The 19,706-nt window shown below is 44.5% G+C and overlaps 1 protein-coding gene across 4 annotated transcripts in view; it reads right to left on the bottom strand.

Annotated features, from left to right (window-relative positions):
• Positions 1–8,485: 8,485 nt before the first annotated feature.
• LOC121882623 (prospero homeobox protein 1-like) overlaps positions 8,486–19,706 on the bottom strand; it is a 37,251-nt gene continuing 26,030 nt past the window's right edge. For all 4 annotated transcript variants that reach the window (XM_042390992.1, XM_042390990.1, XM_042390991.1 and 1 more), the window contains exon 5: positions 8,486–13,468. In XM_042390992.1, coding sequence (XP_042246926.1) covers positions 13,283–13,468 — 186 coding nt within the window. In that variant the 3' untranslated portion in view covers positions 8,486–13,282. The remainder of the gene's footprint in view (positions 13,469–19,706) is intronic.

The raw sequence follows: 19,706 nt of genomic DNA, 5'->3' as shown, positions 1-19,706 counted from the left end.
AATATACTAATTATATAATAAGTCATTCTTATATAAATCAAAGAATATTTTACCTTTCACATTAACCAATAAAGCACATAAGCAGTGTGGCCAGTTTATGAAAGCTTGAGTCTGTTACGTCTGTGTCTCCTCTGGTGCACAGACAGCAATGGATTTGGATTCATACAGATGTGTACAGGTGTTTCAAGGGACTAAATTGTAAAAATGCTGCATTCCAGACTCAGAAAGATGGAGTATCTCCTAAACGTGCTGTGGATTCTGCAGCATTCTCCCAGAGTCCAATGAAGACATCTTCAAATTGGTTGTTTTTTTTCTGACCAACAGTCCAAAACCCAAAGGTCAATTTACCGTCATAGAGGACTAACAACTATTCACATTTGAGAAGCCTGAACAGGTAAATTTTGGCATTTTGCAACTTTTCAACAATTAAACAATTATCAAAATAGTTGCAGATTCTGTTGAATTACCTCTAACCCTGACCTAAAGAAGTTAATCAATGCCACACAAACATGGCACCATGCAGCGAAAGGCGTAACTGAGTGTTAACTGTAATTAAGTTAATTTGAGTCAGATTACCACATGGCATGGTATTAAAACATGTTGTGCTTGCAGAGAAAGTTGCAAACAAACCACAACTTCTAAATTTCAGCCATTTTCTTTGTTTATACTGTACATCATCTCTCTTTCAGCTTCTGGTGTTGACACACATTTGTGCCCAAAGTTGGAGATATCAAGTAGGAAGTCTCCACATCCAACTTGCTACCATGCTACCACTTAAAAAAAGCAATTTTTGAAAGTACCTGAAGTTTAATTAAGTTCACCTTCTGCAGCAGTAGCTACATGTCATTTTAAATCATACAGTATGATATTAAGTGTGTTGCAAAGTCTACCAGTCCTGGTCATATTACTCTGTTTTGACCTGGCTGAGCATAAACAGTGGACTGTGCTCCCACTCACATATTCTGATGCACGCTTTACTTCATTTTCCTTCGAAGCACGCTATGACGTCAGCCCATCCACACACAGAAACACACACACACACACACGCGCGCTTCCCCTACCTCTCTACAAAACCCAACAATCCGGTGGAATCCGCAAACTTCCTTCTGTTCTCAACCCAAAAGCCTTAAAGCCAACAGATGCTTTCTGGTTATCACTGCCAGTTATCACTCTTAGCTCTCTCTGATAAGACTTTACTTTCTGACCCAGATGTTAAGGAGTTCAATTTATCAGATGCACCAGAGGAGCAGACAGGGAGGTGGAGGGATGAGTGAGCATCAAAAAATACCCACGGGCTTGAGAGATGAGACGTAATATGCCTTTTTTTTTTGTTGGCCCGGTGTTGTTTCTGAAGCGGCGTTAGTGCAGTAAGGAGCTCAGCGTCTAAAGAGGCTTTGGTATAGGGGGAAAGATGGGCCATATTACAGCAGGGCCAGAAGCCTGCTTGATTAATGGGCCAGGATAATCACCTCATCAAATCACTCTCACTTATTAAATCTTGTTTAATATCGTAATGAGGGCCCTCCTGAGCTGCTTTGGTAAATTCCCCCTCTCTCCCCAGCTCTCCATCGCTCTCGCTTTCCCTCTTCTGCCTTTCTGCTTTAACAGGAAGACTGATGATGCCAAGTTCCTCTTTGTCCTCATCTATCTTTCTTCCTCTTGATCGGCCCTTTCTCTTCTCCGTGTCTTGTCTTTGCTATGCTCCTTAACCTTCAGGGAAAAGTGAGAGATGTACAGTGTGTCTCCTCTTCCCTAACCAATCCTGGACTTTGTGTTTAGAGACTACACAGTACCTCAACAGTATGCATAATTTCTATGGGTGGAATAGCTATATATGCACAGCCTCAGTCTATTAATTTAATCTCTCTTATTTATGATGGATGATGTGCTAGATTGTATCATCATAAATCACTATGTGTGTGGGTCGGGACCTGCTTGAAGAGTGACACCACTTCCCAAGGCTTTGGTACATTGGAGTTTATGGAAACACTTCAGGTGAGGTAATATCTCTCCTGTCTCCTTCTGTATGATTTGTGATCTCTATCTGTAGTATCACAACATACTCGCCGTTCCTTCTGTGCATGTGTGTATGTGTATATGATGGGCTTACATCTCCTTCAATTGACCTTCAGCAGGCATTGTGCTACCAGATGATCTTCCTCAGAAGAAAACATGCCATTGTCTTATTTATGGTCCTCCATGTGTCACGCTGAACCATCTCTGTAGCACAGCTGTGGCTGCGCGCTTCTTCCAAGGAAGGGAAAAGTATTTCTCCTTTCCTCTATTGCCCCACGCCTTTACTCCTATTTCTATTGTGAATTATAGGTGTCTTTCAATAGCCAACCCCTTCCACCACCCTCACCACAAAGTTGGACCCGGTCCTTTGTCGTCTCTGAAGGCAGGCAGGCAGGCAGGCAGGCAGGCAGGCAACAACTGGCTCAAGGTGACCAGTTCAGGCTTGAGAGGGAGGTTAGGGCTGCATCTTCCCCCTGAGTGCCTCCCATTTTTTGCCTTTATTGTTGGGGAGCAGCTGTTGTGTACCTGGACCCCATGAGTGGCGCCTATGCTGGGTATCTTGGCAGCCAGGCTCCCTAGGCTTTGGATACCAGAGTGAATCAATTCTTAAAGATGACTGTCTGCGTGCTGTGTCACATGGACAGGCCCAGAGTGAAGGGCTTAGGGGGCTCTGGAGCTGGAATGCTCTTTGATGGAGGGGCTGGAGAATGAGGAGGGAGGGGAGGAAAGGAAAATACGGGGGGAGGAGATGGTCCTATTGTTGTGCCAAGGAATGCCCTTGACGGAGATAGAGGGGTATTGTTTTTATGCCCATGAACTCTTTTGGACTTGGAGACTTTCAGATGATGGAGCCGCGAGGTTGACGAGCATCTTAACATCTTAACTATTTTAACAAATGCCACAAGTTGTCAGTTCCTCCTTTTTGCTGTTAACTACGTGTTGAAAGTGGCTGTAAGATGTGGCATGTGTGAGCAGCTTAGCGTCGAGCAGCCTTGTGAACGTGTTAAGGTTGGGCAATTATTGGGTGGCTGATATAGCTGCTCTGTCATAATACCCATAGAACCAAACTCGTTCTCAGCAGAGATTGACAACAGCTGAGCAGGACATTGATGACCTACCTGGCTCACAGGCCTAACCTGCCTAATGTCCACTGAGAAACCTGAGAAAGTGAAGATCATAAAGGATGACAAAAACAGATTGGCACGTAAGCTAACCTCCCTCCCTCCCTCACTCCCTCCCACACTCTCACTCTTTCTCTTTTTCTTTCTTCTTACACCTCTTCAGAAAACAATACCCTTCGGACCACCAACTCCCTACCTCTCTACCTTGGAAAAAGCAGGTTTATTAATAGTTCAGAGCAGGGTGCTTGGGGCAAGCTGCATGAGAAGGTTAAGGATGATGGGAGTTAGCAATCTGGGCTTAACCAGCAGCCACAGCAGCAGCAGTAGCAGTAGCAGCGTCTTTTTTGGAGAATGAGCCTCATGGCCGTCCCGTGTCCGTATCCATTTCATGACATGAAATACCACAGGCCCTGGCCAGAAACAATGGCTTGTTTGGCTGGCTGGAGGCAGTGTGGGAGGTGGTGGTGGTGGAAGGGGGTGTAAGACTGGCTTCCAGCCCCTGCAGCTGTCCCGGTTGTCACTCCTTGTCTTAAGGCTCACTCCTGGCTCAACGCTCCAGCCCATGGATCAAGGGGATGTGTGTCGGCACATGTGTGTGTGTGTGTGTGTGTGTGTGTGTCTGTGCATCCCGAGCCCCGAGAGATACAGTGAGGCGATTCTCGGTACTCAGCAGCGTCTGAAAAACGGCCCCAGACACAAAAGGCAAGTTGAACAGTGTTAAGACCCCTTCGGTATGGAGCAGACCCCAGGCATGAGGTCATCAGCCTTGGTTTAGCAGCCTTTGTCCTACAGGCTGATTGACAGGAGGGGTGGCTATCAAAGACAATTGTGGGATCGGTTACAGCCATGGATGTCACTCAAGATACAGCAGGTCTCCAATTAAAAAATACTTGTGATAACTCACTGAATTTAGTCTAGAACAGACTTCAAACCCATAACATGGTGCATATGGGGTAAATGTAAGTTACATACCAACACACTGTGAGCTTGGTAATGGTTTCACACTTCTACCCTGTGGGCCTCACCTTAATATGAATTATAAAGTCTGTGAATCTTTTAATCTGTGTTGATAACAGGTGATAAACTTTAATACTCTGCTAATATTCCACGAATAAGCCTCTGTGTGTGCGTATTGCAAAGGAGAAAGACAAATCTCTTCCTGCCTCTCTCTCTCTCTCTCTCTCTCTCTCTCTCCCCCTTATGTCTCAGAGATTAGCCTTTGCTCAAACACCTCCTGTTCATCTAAGTAATTAAAACATTAGAATTACGGGATTATAAACTGCTTTCGATTTAATCCAGCACTCGATGCTCACACCATCTTGCCAAATGGGTCAATAGGAAATATAATGGGCCTCTGTGATTTCTGATTCAGGGATCTGGAAGAGGCAAAGGATGCCAATAATGGCTATTAAAAGAGATGTGTGTTTGTGTGTGTGTGTGTGTGTGTGTGTGTGTTCGAGAGAGAGAGAGAGAGAGAGAGACAGAGACAGAGAGCCCAGACCAGCTTTGCCCCGAGTGCCATCTGTCTTGGACCCACTAGACCCAGTTTAGACTGGAAGAAGCCAAAACCAGTTCAGTCTCTATCTCAACCCCCAATGCAGGGTTATGTGCGCGCACACACACACACACACACACACACACACACACACACACACTCCCCATGACCTCTTCTTCTCTTGAAGTAAATGTAACAATGTGTTTTTGGGGAAAAACATGTAAGAGGCACCTGCAGCTCTTTGATCTTTCGTAGGGATTTTTCGAGGACAGGCGTCACTACTCCTCTGCTGTGTGTGTGTGTGTGTGTGTGTGTGTGTGTGTGTGTGTGTGTGTGTGTGTGTGTGTGTGTGTGTGCTTCATAAGACCCTACAACAGGTGTTTGCCCCTGGGGCCTTGAGTGCACCTTAAATGCCTTATACAAATGGATGTCCTTATATCGTTTATATATTAATTATCCTACCATTGTTCACCTCTAATGCGTGTTCTCACATTCGCACACACACTCAAAAACCCTTACTTACATCCACGTCGAAGGCTTTTTTTAAGGCTTTTACATCCCTCCCTCCTCACGTTGGCCCCCCTCACCTCTCTTGGCAGTCTAAATGAAGGTTTGCAGTGGGGATTTACAGCTGCAGCATCACACACAGTCCTCTCACCTATACTGTCTGAACTAATTTAGACCAGTGAGTGCGTTGCATGATTTTTTGTGTCGATGTTTGTGCATTCACACACTATACGTTCACGCTTTTTTGTGAATGTGTGAGCGGCGTGTATGCAAGCATGCAGCTCGCTCTCTGTCTGTGCGTGTATGTTTTGTGTGTGCGTTCATTATGGTTTGTGTTTGTGTTCCTCACAACAAGGGGTCCAAGTTGACACAGTGACAGTTCCTCGCAGAGCGACAGAGGGGCCCTGCCATCCAACAACAGAGGCTTTGTCGCTCTGCTCCTCTTGGCTTGTTATGGACTTCCTTCTCTCTCTCTTTCGCTCTCTTTCTCTCCCTTTTTTAGTGAGCCCATTTTCTTGTCTGAAGTCTTAATTTGGGGCGCTGGCCAGTGGGGAGAGGGAAGAGAGGCGAGGGAGGGGGGGGGGGTTAGCAGAGAGGAGGTGCGGAGTGGTGATGGCTGCAGACGGACGGCCCTTTGTTCCTCCTTTCCCAGGCTCCTCTCTTGAGCCTCCGAGGCTCCAGTTGCGTTGGAGCCTTCCAGAGAAAGAGAGAGAGAAAGAGAGAGAAGAGAGGAAAGAGAAAGAGAGGCTGGGAGGAAAAAGGGGGCACAATGATCTTTCCAACTGGAATCTTTCAATTCCACAAAACAAATGCACACACACGCAAGAGATGTGGGGATGAAAAGCATAGAAACAGGAAGAACAATGAAATTAGGAATAAAGAGAGAATAAAGAACAAACAGAATTAAACAAAACCAAAAAGAATAGGACGGGATGATGAAGACATTTGAGTGTAAGCTGCGCATATTGACCACTAGGTGTCCACATCACTGATGCCAAATGTGGGCAACCCAGAGTTAATCCTACACTGTGCCAGTGGCTCTGGAGCATAAGACCAGTGTGTTGCTCCATCCACAATAGATGAAATCCAGTGTTTAATTACTAACACATGCAGAGTGAATCCATCTGAGCAATGTGTAAATCTGTTTTCATGGCTTTTGATTGAAACTGGAGTCATTTTTCTGTGAAAAATATAATTCTAGGCGCAATAATAAAATAACTGCACTGTTAAGCAAATAAAAGGAGATGCACACATACATACAGATTACCATCCTCTGTACATAAAAGTCCTCTGACTGAGAAAAACCAATAATATTGTGCTGTTTTAGTTTCAAGCCCACAGTCATTTTGCAGGAGTAGGTGTCAAAATGGTTCAAACGATGGACAGCTCATTTTGGTCGTTGGTAGGAGGATCGCACAGAGAAGAAATCGAAATGAGGTCCTGAGTCGTTGTGTTTCTTCGTCACCCTTGCACGGGGAGTTACATCAGTGCTTGTGTGTGGTGATGTTTATCACATTTTTTCTGTTTGTTATTGGGTTGGAGTGTTGTAAAAAAAAAAAAAAAAAAAGTGTGTGATGAAAGCTTAAAGAAATCTTTACTGCTGAAAAAAAAACAAAAACAAATGAACACTGTTAACACCAAAATGTTCTTGAACCTGAGCGTGTGATAACAAGTGACCACGAAGGGAGGAGGGGCTTGGAGAGGGACCTTGGGGACCGTGTCAACGTTTTCTGTGCCGGAGCAGGGACAAACATTGGGCAAACATTGGGAAAGGCTGGCAGCCCCTGAGATAGTGGGCCGTTGATCTAAGACTGAAGAGCTAAAGTCCACTATCTCCTGTCTGATACAGCAGCCAAGGTCTTGCTGACACACAGGGCCACAGAACAAACATGGATACCTGAAGACAATGACCTTTGAACCCCCCGCGGGAGAGGTGGAAAAAACAGGAAGTGGTGAAAGTGACTCTAGTGACTTCCTCCCTGCAGGCCAAGAATGAATCAGGTGGAATGATTGTAAGTACATGGGTCATTGTACATAAAAAGCGCACACACACACACACACACATTGTTCAAGAGTGGGAAGCACAGATGTGGTGTGTGTGTGCATGTACATGTGTGTGCCTGCGTGCGTGCGTGTGTGTGTGGTGGAAGAAGCGAGAGAGTGAGTCTTCAGATGTAGCGACAGATGGTATTTGATTACAGAGCAGACGGTCGGTGTTGTACAAAGATGCTGTCTCAGCCCAACGTAAGGAGCTGTAGCCTCCGGTTAAGGCAAGCGGAGGGAGGCAGGCGGAGGACAAGAGGGAAAAGGAACACGGGAGAGAGAGAGAAAAAAAAAAAAAGAATAAAAGCAAGCAAGCAAGAAAGACACAAAAGAAGCAACTCCAAAAATGAGCATCAAAGCAAAAAGAGTGAAAGGCAGTCAGGCAAGAACAAAGGAAGAAAAGGAACAGAAAAACGTTCAGGCGTGGTGGAAAGTACAACAGAGGTCATGATGAGAAAAAAGGAAAATGATGCAAAGAAAACACACCAACCCTTTTAAAGATATTCTCTTTTTTTCTGGACTGACTTCCAAACTCACCAGCAACACAAAATGTAAAATATAAGTCTTTTTTGAAAGATGTATCTTATATCAAAATCTATTCTGGTAATTGTGGATGTTTATTTTGTTGCTGATATATGTCTTTGAAATCATTTTAGAAGAAAATGAGATTCTCCTGGATTTACAACCGTTTTTATGTACCTGCACATTCAAACATTTCACTAGTTTAAACAACTACAGACACACACACACACATACAATTAATTAGTTCAAACAAACCCCATTTCTAAGAGGCTTGTCTTTCAAAGAAGAACTTTTATCTAAACATTTATTTATTGTCTTTATTAAGTAAATCTACAAAACACAATTTAAATTTTTCAAACTTTTCAGTTTTTTTTAATTCAACTGTTTTAGGTTGAAGACACAATTTCATTGTGCCATTTCTGTGTGTGTGTGTGTGTGTGTGTGTGTCCCTGGGCATGGCAATTGTTGCATTTAGCCTGATGAGGCGGCATCTGCAGTCGTCTGTGGAGCCTGTGGAGAAAACTAGAATGGGAGGTTGGCACTCTGTAGCCAAACCCCTCATTAGTGTGTTGGATCACTCAGAGAGCAGAGCAGCTCTGATTCACTCACACCGAACAAATTATCTTTTTCTTTTTTTTTTTTTTAATACTGTATCTTTATTTAACTTAAGCATTAGTAATAATCCCATCACACACACACACACACACACACTTTTCCATGCGTATATGAATGGAAGATGATATAAATAAATGACAAACATCAGACATTTTCTATTCTCTTTTTCATTTTTATTTCCATTTTTTATTCATTTTGCACAAGCTTGCATATATACTGCACATACATTCAGTTCATAGAGGGTGAAGGCACGAAAGGCAATTTGACTACTGGTTGTTTTTGGGCTGGGCCAAAGCAATACAGGGGAAAAAATCTCAAGAGAAAATACAAAACTGCTTCAAACTAGTTTCAGCTTTCTAGCCCACCCTCGGCCCTGTCCAGGAACAAAAACATAACAACCTTTTTTTTTTTTTTTTTTTTTTTAAACTGTCCAGTTCCATTTAGCTGCCAAGATCTCCATTTATCATCGAATGAGCACGCTAGAATACTATTTTTAAAATTCACTTTTAGGTAGGATTAAAATCTTTTAAAGTTGGTTTCTACTTAATGAAATGCAGTACAGCCTTCCCTGTTTGAAAAACAAAAGAAAACAACATCAAATAAATTAGGATAAATTAAACCAATAAATTACACAAAATCTGCAAGACAAATAGACACCAATAACAGAAAAAAAGCAGCCATGTCATGAGTTTTATTTTACAATCTGTGTGTAACTATTCAGACTGTATTTGAAACATGGCTGTTCCAGTTGGAATTACTGCACTAGCATCGAATAATAATGTCATACAAAAAGCATCAACAAAACACTATTTACATAACATATTGCTAAGTTATACAAAGGCAGTTTTTATCACTGTAAGTCCACATCATTGATATTTACAAAAAAAGAGGAGCGATGTAATAATAATAAAAAAAAAAAAAGAATTATTACTGAAAGCATCAAGAAACAAAAACCCCTTTCAAACAGGTCAGAAAACAGATCAGAGGAAATTATCGCAACACACACACACACATGCACACACACACACACACACACCAAACCCACGTTGCCAACGCTTAATGAGAATCATTTACATGTCAGGATGGCGATCCCAGGGGTGGGGGAGGGGCCACAGTGTTGAGAATTGTGTCACTCACTGGTTCACAGGTTCTCATAATAGGTCTTTTCTCTCACACAGACACACACTCATATACATCTACACACACACACACGCACGCACGATGCAAAGCGTACAGAAATTCCACAAAAGTCCAAACTTTTCCCAACAGTTTGAACCCAGTAAAAAAAGGGTATAAATCGCTTTTTCTGTCTGCAGTCTCTTTTTTTAAACTGTTACTGTACAATATGTGCCCCCTCCATGACACTAGTCTTCTGATGACAATGAGTTCCTGTCTCTCTCCCAGGTCAAATCTAGAGCTGCGTCGGCGGCGTCTGCCCTTGTTTTTTGGACGAGACCGGGTCCACAGACTGCCAACGGGCCACTCCGTGACATCATCATTACCCGACCGCTAGCCTATAAAGCATCGTTCTGTCAGCAAAAATTAAAGAAACGGATGCTGGTGCAACTTCAAGGGCACTGCCGACGGGAAACAGACCCCCGTTAAAGGCATGGCAGGGAAAAAAAAAAACAAAACAAAAAAAAAACTCTGTGGGTTTTTTGGAAGAGTGGTTATGAGTCCAGTCGGAGAGAGCGGGTCATCTCTCTTTTTTTTTTTTTCATCCTTCTTTTTTTAACCACTCTCACCCCCATAGCACTCTGAGTGATAATAGAAAAAACTGTACAGCTATTCTTTGTTTCATCCTGACAGTATTTACAGTAGCAACAACAATAGTTCATACTCTGAAAACAGATTCCAAGTTTATTTTTCTGATCTCAAGGAGAAGACAGCCATTCAGCACAATATACAAAAAGGTAAAGAAACCAAAAGAAAACTGGTCACAAAACCTGCAAAAAACCTACAACTATTGCTCCTAATCTACCAACAACTCACTTATTCAGAATACAGATTTAAACAAAGCCGTCACTAAAAATACCCTCGAGATTTCTTTTATGAAAGAATTTCTAACAGTGCCTTCCAAAGAACTTCCACTACAGTATATATTTTTTTCCCATAGATTTGTATTTTACAATTCTTAAAAAAGACTATATATGTATTTTAATAATGTTATGCTAAAAATCAAACGACCCCAGAAAAGGAAAACTTGACAAAAATATTTTCAACGCGGTATTAAGGTTCTTTCTAATCCTTTTTTTCACATAAATCTTCATTATCCTGAATTAATCTTTTTAGGCGCAGGGACTCTTTAACTTCAGGGTGGGGTTGCAGGAAGGGGGAGGGTGTGGAGCGATAATAATCTGTGCATCAGATAAAAGTGTCCTTTCCTTTCTCCTTTGTTTGCGGCGCTTTAGAGCCTTTGGCTGGTGCTTTGAGACTCTGAGACATGCAGGGCCTAGCCCATCCTTCAGTGAGAAAGGTGTCCGGCTTGCTCTCTCAGGGCTCCGGATCTTAAGAAGAACACTGTCCGGGGGTGGGGTGGGGGGAGTAGGAGGAGGAGGAGGAGGAGGAGAAGGGGGAGATAATGAAGGGAGTAGCTCTCTGTCTTTCGCTGTCTCCTTTTGTCAGGCGCTTTGTCTCGCTTAGACAAGTCAGCAGGTTAAGCAACCTGCCCCTTTTGATCTTTTGTGACACACAGACACACTATAAGCCAATGTCGCCAAGGTGAGATCAACAGCCAGCTCGCACGCACTCCAGAAAGTATTCTGGCCCTCTCATTGCATCAAACTTACCTCATCAAAAGGGCAGCTAAGACTAATTGCTTATAAAAATTCTTAAAAGCCTGAGAGGGCGGATGAAAGTAATAAAATTATAGATATACACGTACAACTCAAGTGGAAAATCTGGTATTAGAATCTCAGGTAGAAGTGAAAGGAATGGCGTTTTTTTTGACATTGCACAGTGGCTTAAACAGAATCACACTTTGGGTCTTAAAAGCTGCCAGTGTGGGACGGAGGGACAGAGCGGAGGGTTTCAGGTGCATGTTGCTCCTCGCGCTGTGCCTTTGTCCCCGCTCTTTGTAGTGCTGAGAGCTTCTCCATCTACCCCTGGGGTGAGTGCTCACCTTCGACCTCGTATTGTTGCATTGAGAGAGGAGCTAGATCACTCAAAGGCAGGTGAATGTGGAGGGAAGGAGCTATATGTGTGTGTGTGTGTGTGTGTGTGTGTGTGTGTGTGTGTGTGTTGTTTGTGGGGAAAATTCCACTCGAAGCTAAATTAATGAACGCCTGTGTTTCAGCTTTTATTCACCTCTCTCTTTGCCCTCCTTGAATTATCTTCCTCTCTATGATGCTTCTGTTCATATGTATTCAATTATCTATTGTTTCAGCGACACTGTACTTTAGATTGCCACAGTATTGTGATATATTCAAGTATCAACTGCTATTGAAATAACTTCATAATGTAATTTACACCTTGTATAGGTTAATGAAAGCCTGCCATATACACAGGCTGACCGCATCTCACACATGAGCCTTTCAGTCAAAATAGTGCTTATTATACAAAAGACAAAAAACTATGCAGTTATTATTGTGTATGTTCACCAATCCTGAACAGATAAGTAGATGAACAATTTTGTTGACAGCTGAACAAATGACTCTTTCGGTGGCAGCAGTTTACTTGCCAAAGCTGGAGTGGCTACAGAAATTTAGCCATTAAAAAGACAGCAAGTGACACACTAAAAGGCCGCACTTCTTCTGCACCGTTTACTTCATGTGTTTTCTGTAATCCTAACTCCTTTTCTAAGCATCGTCAGACTGGTCCTATGCAGTGCAGGCTCGTCACTACAAGCGAATGGAGAAGCCCACTTTAAAACCCCCAAAATCAAAACACTTTCCAGGCATGCTGCCCCAGACCCCAACCACCAAAAAAAAAAAAAAAAACCAAAACAAAACAAAGAAAACAGATCCAAAGTTCACTTCAGTGACGGATAAACAGAAACAGAGTAGGGAGGAGAGGAGGAAGTGTGGGCAAAATATTTCAGAATCTAAACTCTTTTGGAATAATATTAATAGCAATAATTTATTTTTTTCTGCAACGGCATCAAGGGACAAACAAATCTCGAAGTGCCAATCTTCAGCAAGCAGTGATGACAAATAATAATAATCATAAACAACAATAATAATGATCATCAAAATAATAATGTACACCCAATAAACACAATGCCCTACTTGCAGGGAAAACACACTTCAAAACATGGTAGAGCTCAGTAGCTATTTGAAACCAGTCCAAGTCCCACAGACCAGTACAGACCAGTACCACGAGCCCAGTCTTAGTCCAGTCAATAACCTCACTAGGCCTGGTTTTTGTGTGCATGTGTGTGTGTGTGTGTGTGACTGTCCTGTTTGGGGACATCTTCAGTAGCACAGTCTATTGGGCACCCACTTTGCAGGGACAGTTCATTGGGTGGGAGACCCACTGGATTGCAGGGACACCCCTGGGTGTCACGAGTGAAGTCTATAAGGAACCCAGCCTATGTTCTTAGTAGTGTAATTCAGAAACTCCTTCCACACACTGAGGACCTAGTTAGTGTTGATCATACAACAGGCCAAACGGATAAGGGTTCACACGGTCCAAAAAACACCCAATAAGATTAGAGTCTCTTCAGTTCAGCAGAATCATAGAAAAACAAAACAAATAATAACCATCATGATAATTATCATATAAGAACAACAACACAATAGCTAGGTCATTTAGGAACTGCCACAGAGGCTTCAGATTGGGAATGCTACTTCATAACTTTCATACATTCAAAAAATAAAAAATAAAATAAAAAACAGGAAATCAAAAGTAGAGTGGGGAAAAGGAAAAAAATAAAACAAAAGAGAATATCATTCTGAAATTCTATGAAACCAGAGGAAAAAAAAAAAAAGCGCAAAGCGTCGAGCGAGGAGGAGGAGAAATCGATTTACTCGTGTAGAAGCTCTTGGAGACAGTTGGGGGACTTGAAGATCTCGGGGACCTCGCTGTCCAGTTTGCAGATGACCTTGTAGATGGCCTTCTTCCAGGACGGGTCGACGTCTTTGCCGGCCACAATGGCGTTGAAGAACTCTCTCAGTGTGATCTCAGCCACCTCCAGGAAGCGATTAGGGACCTTGAAAGACAAAGGAAAGAAAGACATGGTCATTCATCCGCACCATTATAACCATTCCAGTCAGTTTGGTATGGTGAATGGCTCTAAATACTACGATACCCATGAGCCTCAGCTACCACTGCCAGTCAGAAAGGTTTCTAGTAGCAAAAGTGAACAAAACATTGCACCATAGAGGCCAAAATCATCAATAATAGACTCAAAGTCTGAAAGTTATTTGTTTCAAACTGAAAAAAATGTTTTATCAGGTCTCTACAATGTGTAACTGTAGCTTCCACTCGCTGTCAGGATATTTCTTACTTAAACGCTCCTTCAGAGTCAAAGTTAATGTCACGTTAAGTTTTTATGGACACAGGCTTGTACCTTTTTGACTTTTTATTAAAGAGCCAGATATTTTCTACTGCAGTTGCTCATCATTTGTCATGATGATTCAACCGAGAGAGTTTCATGTCCGTCCAAGTGCTCCAACTGCCAGTCACTTAACATTGTCTGTGCCAAAAATGAACAGGACTTAAATAACTTCTCCCACATCATTGCATTTTGCACTATCCTTATGCTGACAGTGGATGTAAAACCATAAATCTCCCGTCTCTTGAGTATCTACTTCCTTAAAAGCCGATTGAGGTGTCGGCCTGAGAAAAGTCACTTCTTGCGAATTCTCTGGTTTCTCACACCTCCCACTTCCCTCCCCGCAACACAGCGAGCGTCACATCTTTATGAGTCCTACTGTAAATCTGTGACCAAACAAGACAACAGAGCAGAGTGAAGAGCGGCGGAGAGGTGCTGGCGAAAGAGGAAGTACTAAATGCTTTGGGAACGGGGAGACACGCCGCCTCTTTAGTGTCCCTGACAGCAGCGCTCACCGACACCATGGAGATGATTAGTCTGGCAAAGATCTGTGACACCTTCCCCCAAGCCAACACTCTGTCACACACACACGCGCGCTCATACAGGCGTGAGCACACACACCAGCGCACACACCTCCTTGTGCCAAGGAGATGACACATCCTGTACTGTGACAGAGCTCTACATAATGCTCGCTACACACACACACAAGCTACCTTGGTGTATTTGGCTGAGTCTCTTTCCTCGACTCAAAGCTCCAGGGCGACGCAGCCTTCAGGGGTCACCTGCTTGGATAATGCTGACTGTCTCCCTGCCCGCCTCCCTTGATGCTCGCACACGCACACACACACACACACACACACACAAACACACACACCGTCACACACACACACATATACAGCAGCAGCAGCTTGCTCAAATGCCTGACAGTGCCACTCCACTCCGCTCCTCTCCTCCAGTGTCCTGCAGATACTCATCAGGAGTGTCAGGACACAGCAAGGTTAGTGGCCACTGGAACACACACACACACACACACACGCAGACATGTACACACACACAGGCATGTCTGTTCTCACACACATATACACACTTATACACACATGGGACAGCCACCCGCCCCCCTCAGGGTGATGAATGGAGGCTAAGATGCCCGTGTGTCTGGTGTGTGAGTGTGTGTGTGTGCATATCTCTGTCCACTGCTCGAGTGAAAAGGTGAGTCGTGAATAAGGAGCTTGTGCGCTTTATGTGTGTGTGTGTGTGTATGTGTGTGTGCTTGACAACGTGAGAGAGAGAGAGAGAGAAAACACAAGCTAACCCAATTCCCCAAATATTGAATTCCCCCCGGGTGGGATAGAAGTGGATATAATTCATTGTTTGGGCTGCTGTCGTCTCTGAAATACTGGCACAATGACCCCGGCGCGAGGGCAACTTTGTGTGTGAGTGGTATGTGTGCGTACGGGCATGCGCACACTTTTCCCAAAAGACCTCGCTAACGGGCCAGTGCAGCGCAGCGCCGTAGCCGTTAGACGCAGGGAGTGCCGCATTACTAAGAATATTCCTGCATGGAATTTCTCCTGACGTTTTGACTATAAAAGGACAGCAAAACGCTGACTGCAAGGAGAACGCAATGTCAAGGAGAAAAGGGTATTGGTATTTCAGATCCTCTTGACTGAGAGAGCGAGAGAGGGAGAACAGGAGGGAGGGAGAGAGAGAGATGGCGAGAGAAGGAGGGGCTGAGAAGAGTCTAAGGAGAGAGAGCGCAGCGACAGAACAGAGGGAGTTATTCCTGTCCCGTAAGCCTTTGTTTTGTGAGTACGTGTGAGTTGTGTATGTGAGCGAGCAGCCTCCTGACCAGCAGTGAGCCTAAACTGTTTGCAACCCCTCCCTTGTCCCACTCTATCCTCCCGCCCCCCCCCTTCATCTCTCTCTCTCTCTCTCTGTCTCTCTCTCTCTCTCTCTCTCTCTCTAGGGTCAGCTGTTGGGCCTTTGTTCCAGAGGTATTGTGGGGGATTATCCAGTGTGGCCGTTCATTCGCTCTGCTGTCCGGTAAATGGGGCCAATCGCGTGGCTCACAATCCTTCATACATATTTCATAGGGCTTTTTAACAACTTCTCAGCAGAGCCCAAAATTAAAGGACAGATGTACAAAGAGGGGAGGAGAGAGGGAGGGAGGGAGGGAGAGAGGGAGGAGGAGGACAAAAAATGGTAGAGAGGGAGGGATGGAGAGTTGTGTGTAAGGAATGACGCCTGGAAAAGGCAAACGAGGTGACTGAGAGTGTGTCCACACTAAGCCGGCTAAATTTTGTGACTTTTTAAAAAATCTCCATTTTAGCCTTAGGTGCATACTTTACCTGTGTTTTTTTTTCACCTGAAAACATTTTTGTGTGAAAATTTTGAAGATGACGACACAAGCCATGTCATGTCAGGGGCTGTGTGGCAGGAAGTTTAAGACAACTAAGCGATTTAGTTCTGTTGGAGAGAAGGTGTGAGGCTATGAGAAAGACAGAAAGGATGGAAGGTGTGTGTGTGTGTGTGTGTGGCAGGGGGTCCAAAAAAACAAAAGCTTTCATGAAAAGAGATATTATTGTAGCTCTACCCCCTGTGTAACACAATATGAAGAGAGGAAGACAGAAGGAGAGAGAGAAAGGGAGAAAAGAACCAGCAAAGGGGATTGATTTGGAGAAAAAAAAAAAAAAAGAGGAGGCATAAAGCTGGTCTCTACACATATATGTCCCTAACCTTTGCATTGTGTTGTTTGTTGTGTAAATATCAAGAAAGAGAGAGGGACTTCTCTGACAAGAGACACCGATGAGGCAGTTAATCACTCTCATTCACCGACTCCCCCCCTCTCCCTCACAACTCTCTCCTCCATTCTCTCCACCTCTCTCCATCTCTCTCTCTTGTGACAGGTTGCTTTGAGACAGAAGGATAAGCTCTTTTTCAGAGAGAGGGAATCGGATTTCCTGCTTTTTGATGAGATAATAAAATATGACAGAGGACAATAGGAGCCTGTGGACGGCTTGCTGGGAGCTATTCACTCCAGCGGCGGCCCCTGTCTTAAGACTGCTTAGACAAACGTTTAAAAAGGTAGCCAGAGGCCCGAGCCTTCAAATAAAGGCTACTGTTTCACACACACACACACACACTGTGTGCAAGTGTATGTGTTTGTGTGTCTTTGCATGTGTTTCGGCAAAGCCTGAGAAATCTCTTCTCTCTCGGTGACTCAGGGTTGGCTGTTTGTTTGGCCAACGTGTTTCCCCCCCTTGCTTTTGGGAACTGTCAGGAGATGTATTGCACCTTCTATTTGCACAGTGTTGGCCAAACAAGACGAGACCCTGGAAGATAAGGCTTGTGCGTGTATGTGTGTGTAATTGAGTGTGTGTGTGTGCTAGTGAGCTGTAGCCTTGAAGGATGAAATGCAGGGACACAACATGAGCCCCCACTGCCAGCTAGGTTAATTCCTAACCCCAACTAAGCCTGGGAACATCAACACTTCCCATGGTTTTCGGCCACCGTAAAGGTGTGTGTGTGTGTGTGTGTGACAGGGAATTTATAGATTTTGTAGTGTGTTGAATCTGTGTGGGGTCATCTGGCATTGATGTGTAATATGTATCTTTAAAGTGACTGAATCTTAAGATTAGTCTCACTTCCGCTAACAGTGAAACACACGTTTAAAAACAAGAGTTGAAACTGAAGTTGAGCAGGCCAGTGACATTTCAGTGAGTCAAGCCAGAGCTTTCCGAACCTCGAACACACGCTGTCTCACAAACACACATAGGCCCCGGTGCCTCACGTATCTGCTCCGATCAATAATCTACAAAGGCCTTGATAAGCTCTTGGCCCACACTGTCACTTTGGGCAAACACAACCCATGTCCCCCTTCTTCCTACCCCAACCCCCTCTCCTGCTGATAAGACTGTGCCATGGCTGAAGAGTCCAAACAACTAGAGAGGAAAAGAAAGGACAGAGTTGTAGTGGATCCTTTTTCTCCCACTTTCTTTGGTTTCACAACCTTACACATCCCCTAGATTCTCCTCAATTCTTCAAATCTCTCATTCATGAAGTTGTTGTAAAGGTGCTTAGGAGACTGCTGGGACAGGAAACAGACCTCAAAGCTGAGCAAACACCAGCCACCCTCACTCCACTGATAGCCTTGAGAGAATGAAGCCTTGAGGGGGCTGCTGTGTATACGTGTGTGTGTCTTGCCGTCTGGTGTGTGTATGCGAGCGTGAGCCACTAGCGTCACATGGGCTCTTCTCAAGGTGCACCTCTGCCGGGGAGTCAAGGGCAGGACAGGGTCAAAGACGCTGATGGAGTCGCTCTCCTATCCCATCTTCCTCGCTCCTCCCTCTACTCTTCCTTGCCTCAACCCCCCCCCCCCCACCCCTACACACACAGGCTGTGAATTCATATCATGTCAGGGGCCTCTTCTGACATCTCTTTCCTCCCCTTTGGTTTATAGAAATAGGGGGTTGTGATGCGGGTCCTGGCTTTATATGAAGCTGAGCCAGAATTACAGACAACAGACATAAAAATAATCTGTACACAGAAGCAAACAGCAGGGGAACCCAGAAATCACAGTTCAAGCCCTTGTTCAGAGACTTAAAAATTCATTGTCTGAGCTTAGATAGAGGGACACAGGCTGAGAGAAAGGGATCTAAACAAGGGGGGGGGGTCATGGAGTAGTGTAATGGGGCCTCTGGAGGTCAGGAAGTCAGCCCGGCTCAGGGAGGCCGAGAGAGCAGGAGGCAGAAGGGAAAGAAAGGAGCAAGGGAGTCTGGAAGATAGGAAAAGGACATCTGGAGAGGAGGAGAACAGAGGGAGGGAGGGAGAGGAAGAATAGAAGGGTAGGAGGAAGGAGGGTGTGGGTGGATGGGCAAACAATAAAGGATGGAGAGCAAGTAGCTGCGGCGAAGGAGGGAGGATGGATGGATAGAAGGAGATAGGAAGGAAGGGCAAGTGAGAAAACAAGATGGCAAGAGAAGAAAGAAAAATAATAAACTGCAGATTGGATTGAAGGAGGGAGAGTTTGGCATCAAAAGGGAAAAGGGGAAGCGTGTGTGTGTGTGTGTGTGTGTGTGTGCTCTGACACATCTGCAGCTCTGAAGCACGCCCTGGTCATTTTGGCATGAGTCCCTTTGCCATGCTTCATTAGTCTCACACACACACACACACACACACACACACACACACATGCGGAGGGAGACCAAAATGGTCCAGAAATAATGACATAATCAGCAGCTGTGCCACAGAGCAGGCTGCCCCTCACAAGGTGACCAGGGACAGAAGGAGGAGGGGAAGAAGGAGGGAGGAGAGGGGAGAAGGAAGGAGGAGGAGGAGGAGGAGGAGGGGGGAGTACTGATGGAAAAGCAGGGAGGAGGGAGAATCAAGTGTTGGACGAGCGCAGTGAGAGGATATATTTGTGTGTGTGTGTGTGTGTGTGTGTGTGAGCAGGTGAGAAAAGGAAAAAGGGGATCATGTAGTTCTTTATGTTTAAGTGATTCCTTGCTACCCCTGGTGCCCTCAGGCTCTACACACAGCTCTGGTCATTTAATCAGTGCGCAGAATAAAGTGGCTTATTCTCACATACACACACACACACATGCACACACACACACACCACATGGTGAAGAAAAGACCTGTCAGGCTACGTCAAGCGGGGGCCCTCAATAGCCCCTGGCTATTCACTGAGAAGCAGATGATCCTGCTTTCTATTCTTTCCCTAACTCTTCTCAATAAGAGAATCAAAAAGCCATAAGACAACTTGCAAATGACGCTCATGGCGGAGTGAAGGTCCAAGGTAATATCTGAAGATTTGTTGAGAAGTATCTTTTTTAATGATAGCGAACTCACTTGTGTTGTTATCAGTCTCTCTTTAAAGGGTCACCCAAAAAAA

Source organism: Thunnus maccoyii, chromosome 17, assembly GCF_910596095.1.
Source record: "Thunnus maccoyii chromosome 17, fThuMac1.1, whole genome shotgun sequence".
Lineage (NCBI taxonomy): Eukaryota > Metazoa > Chordata > Actinopteri > Scombriformes > Scombridae > Thunnus > Thunnus maccoyii.
This window is presented reverse-complemented; position numbering and strand designations above follow the sequence as displayed.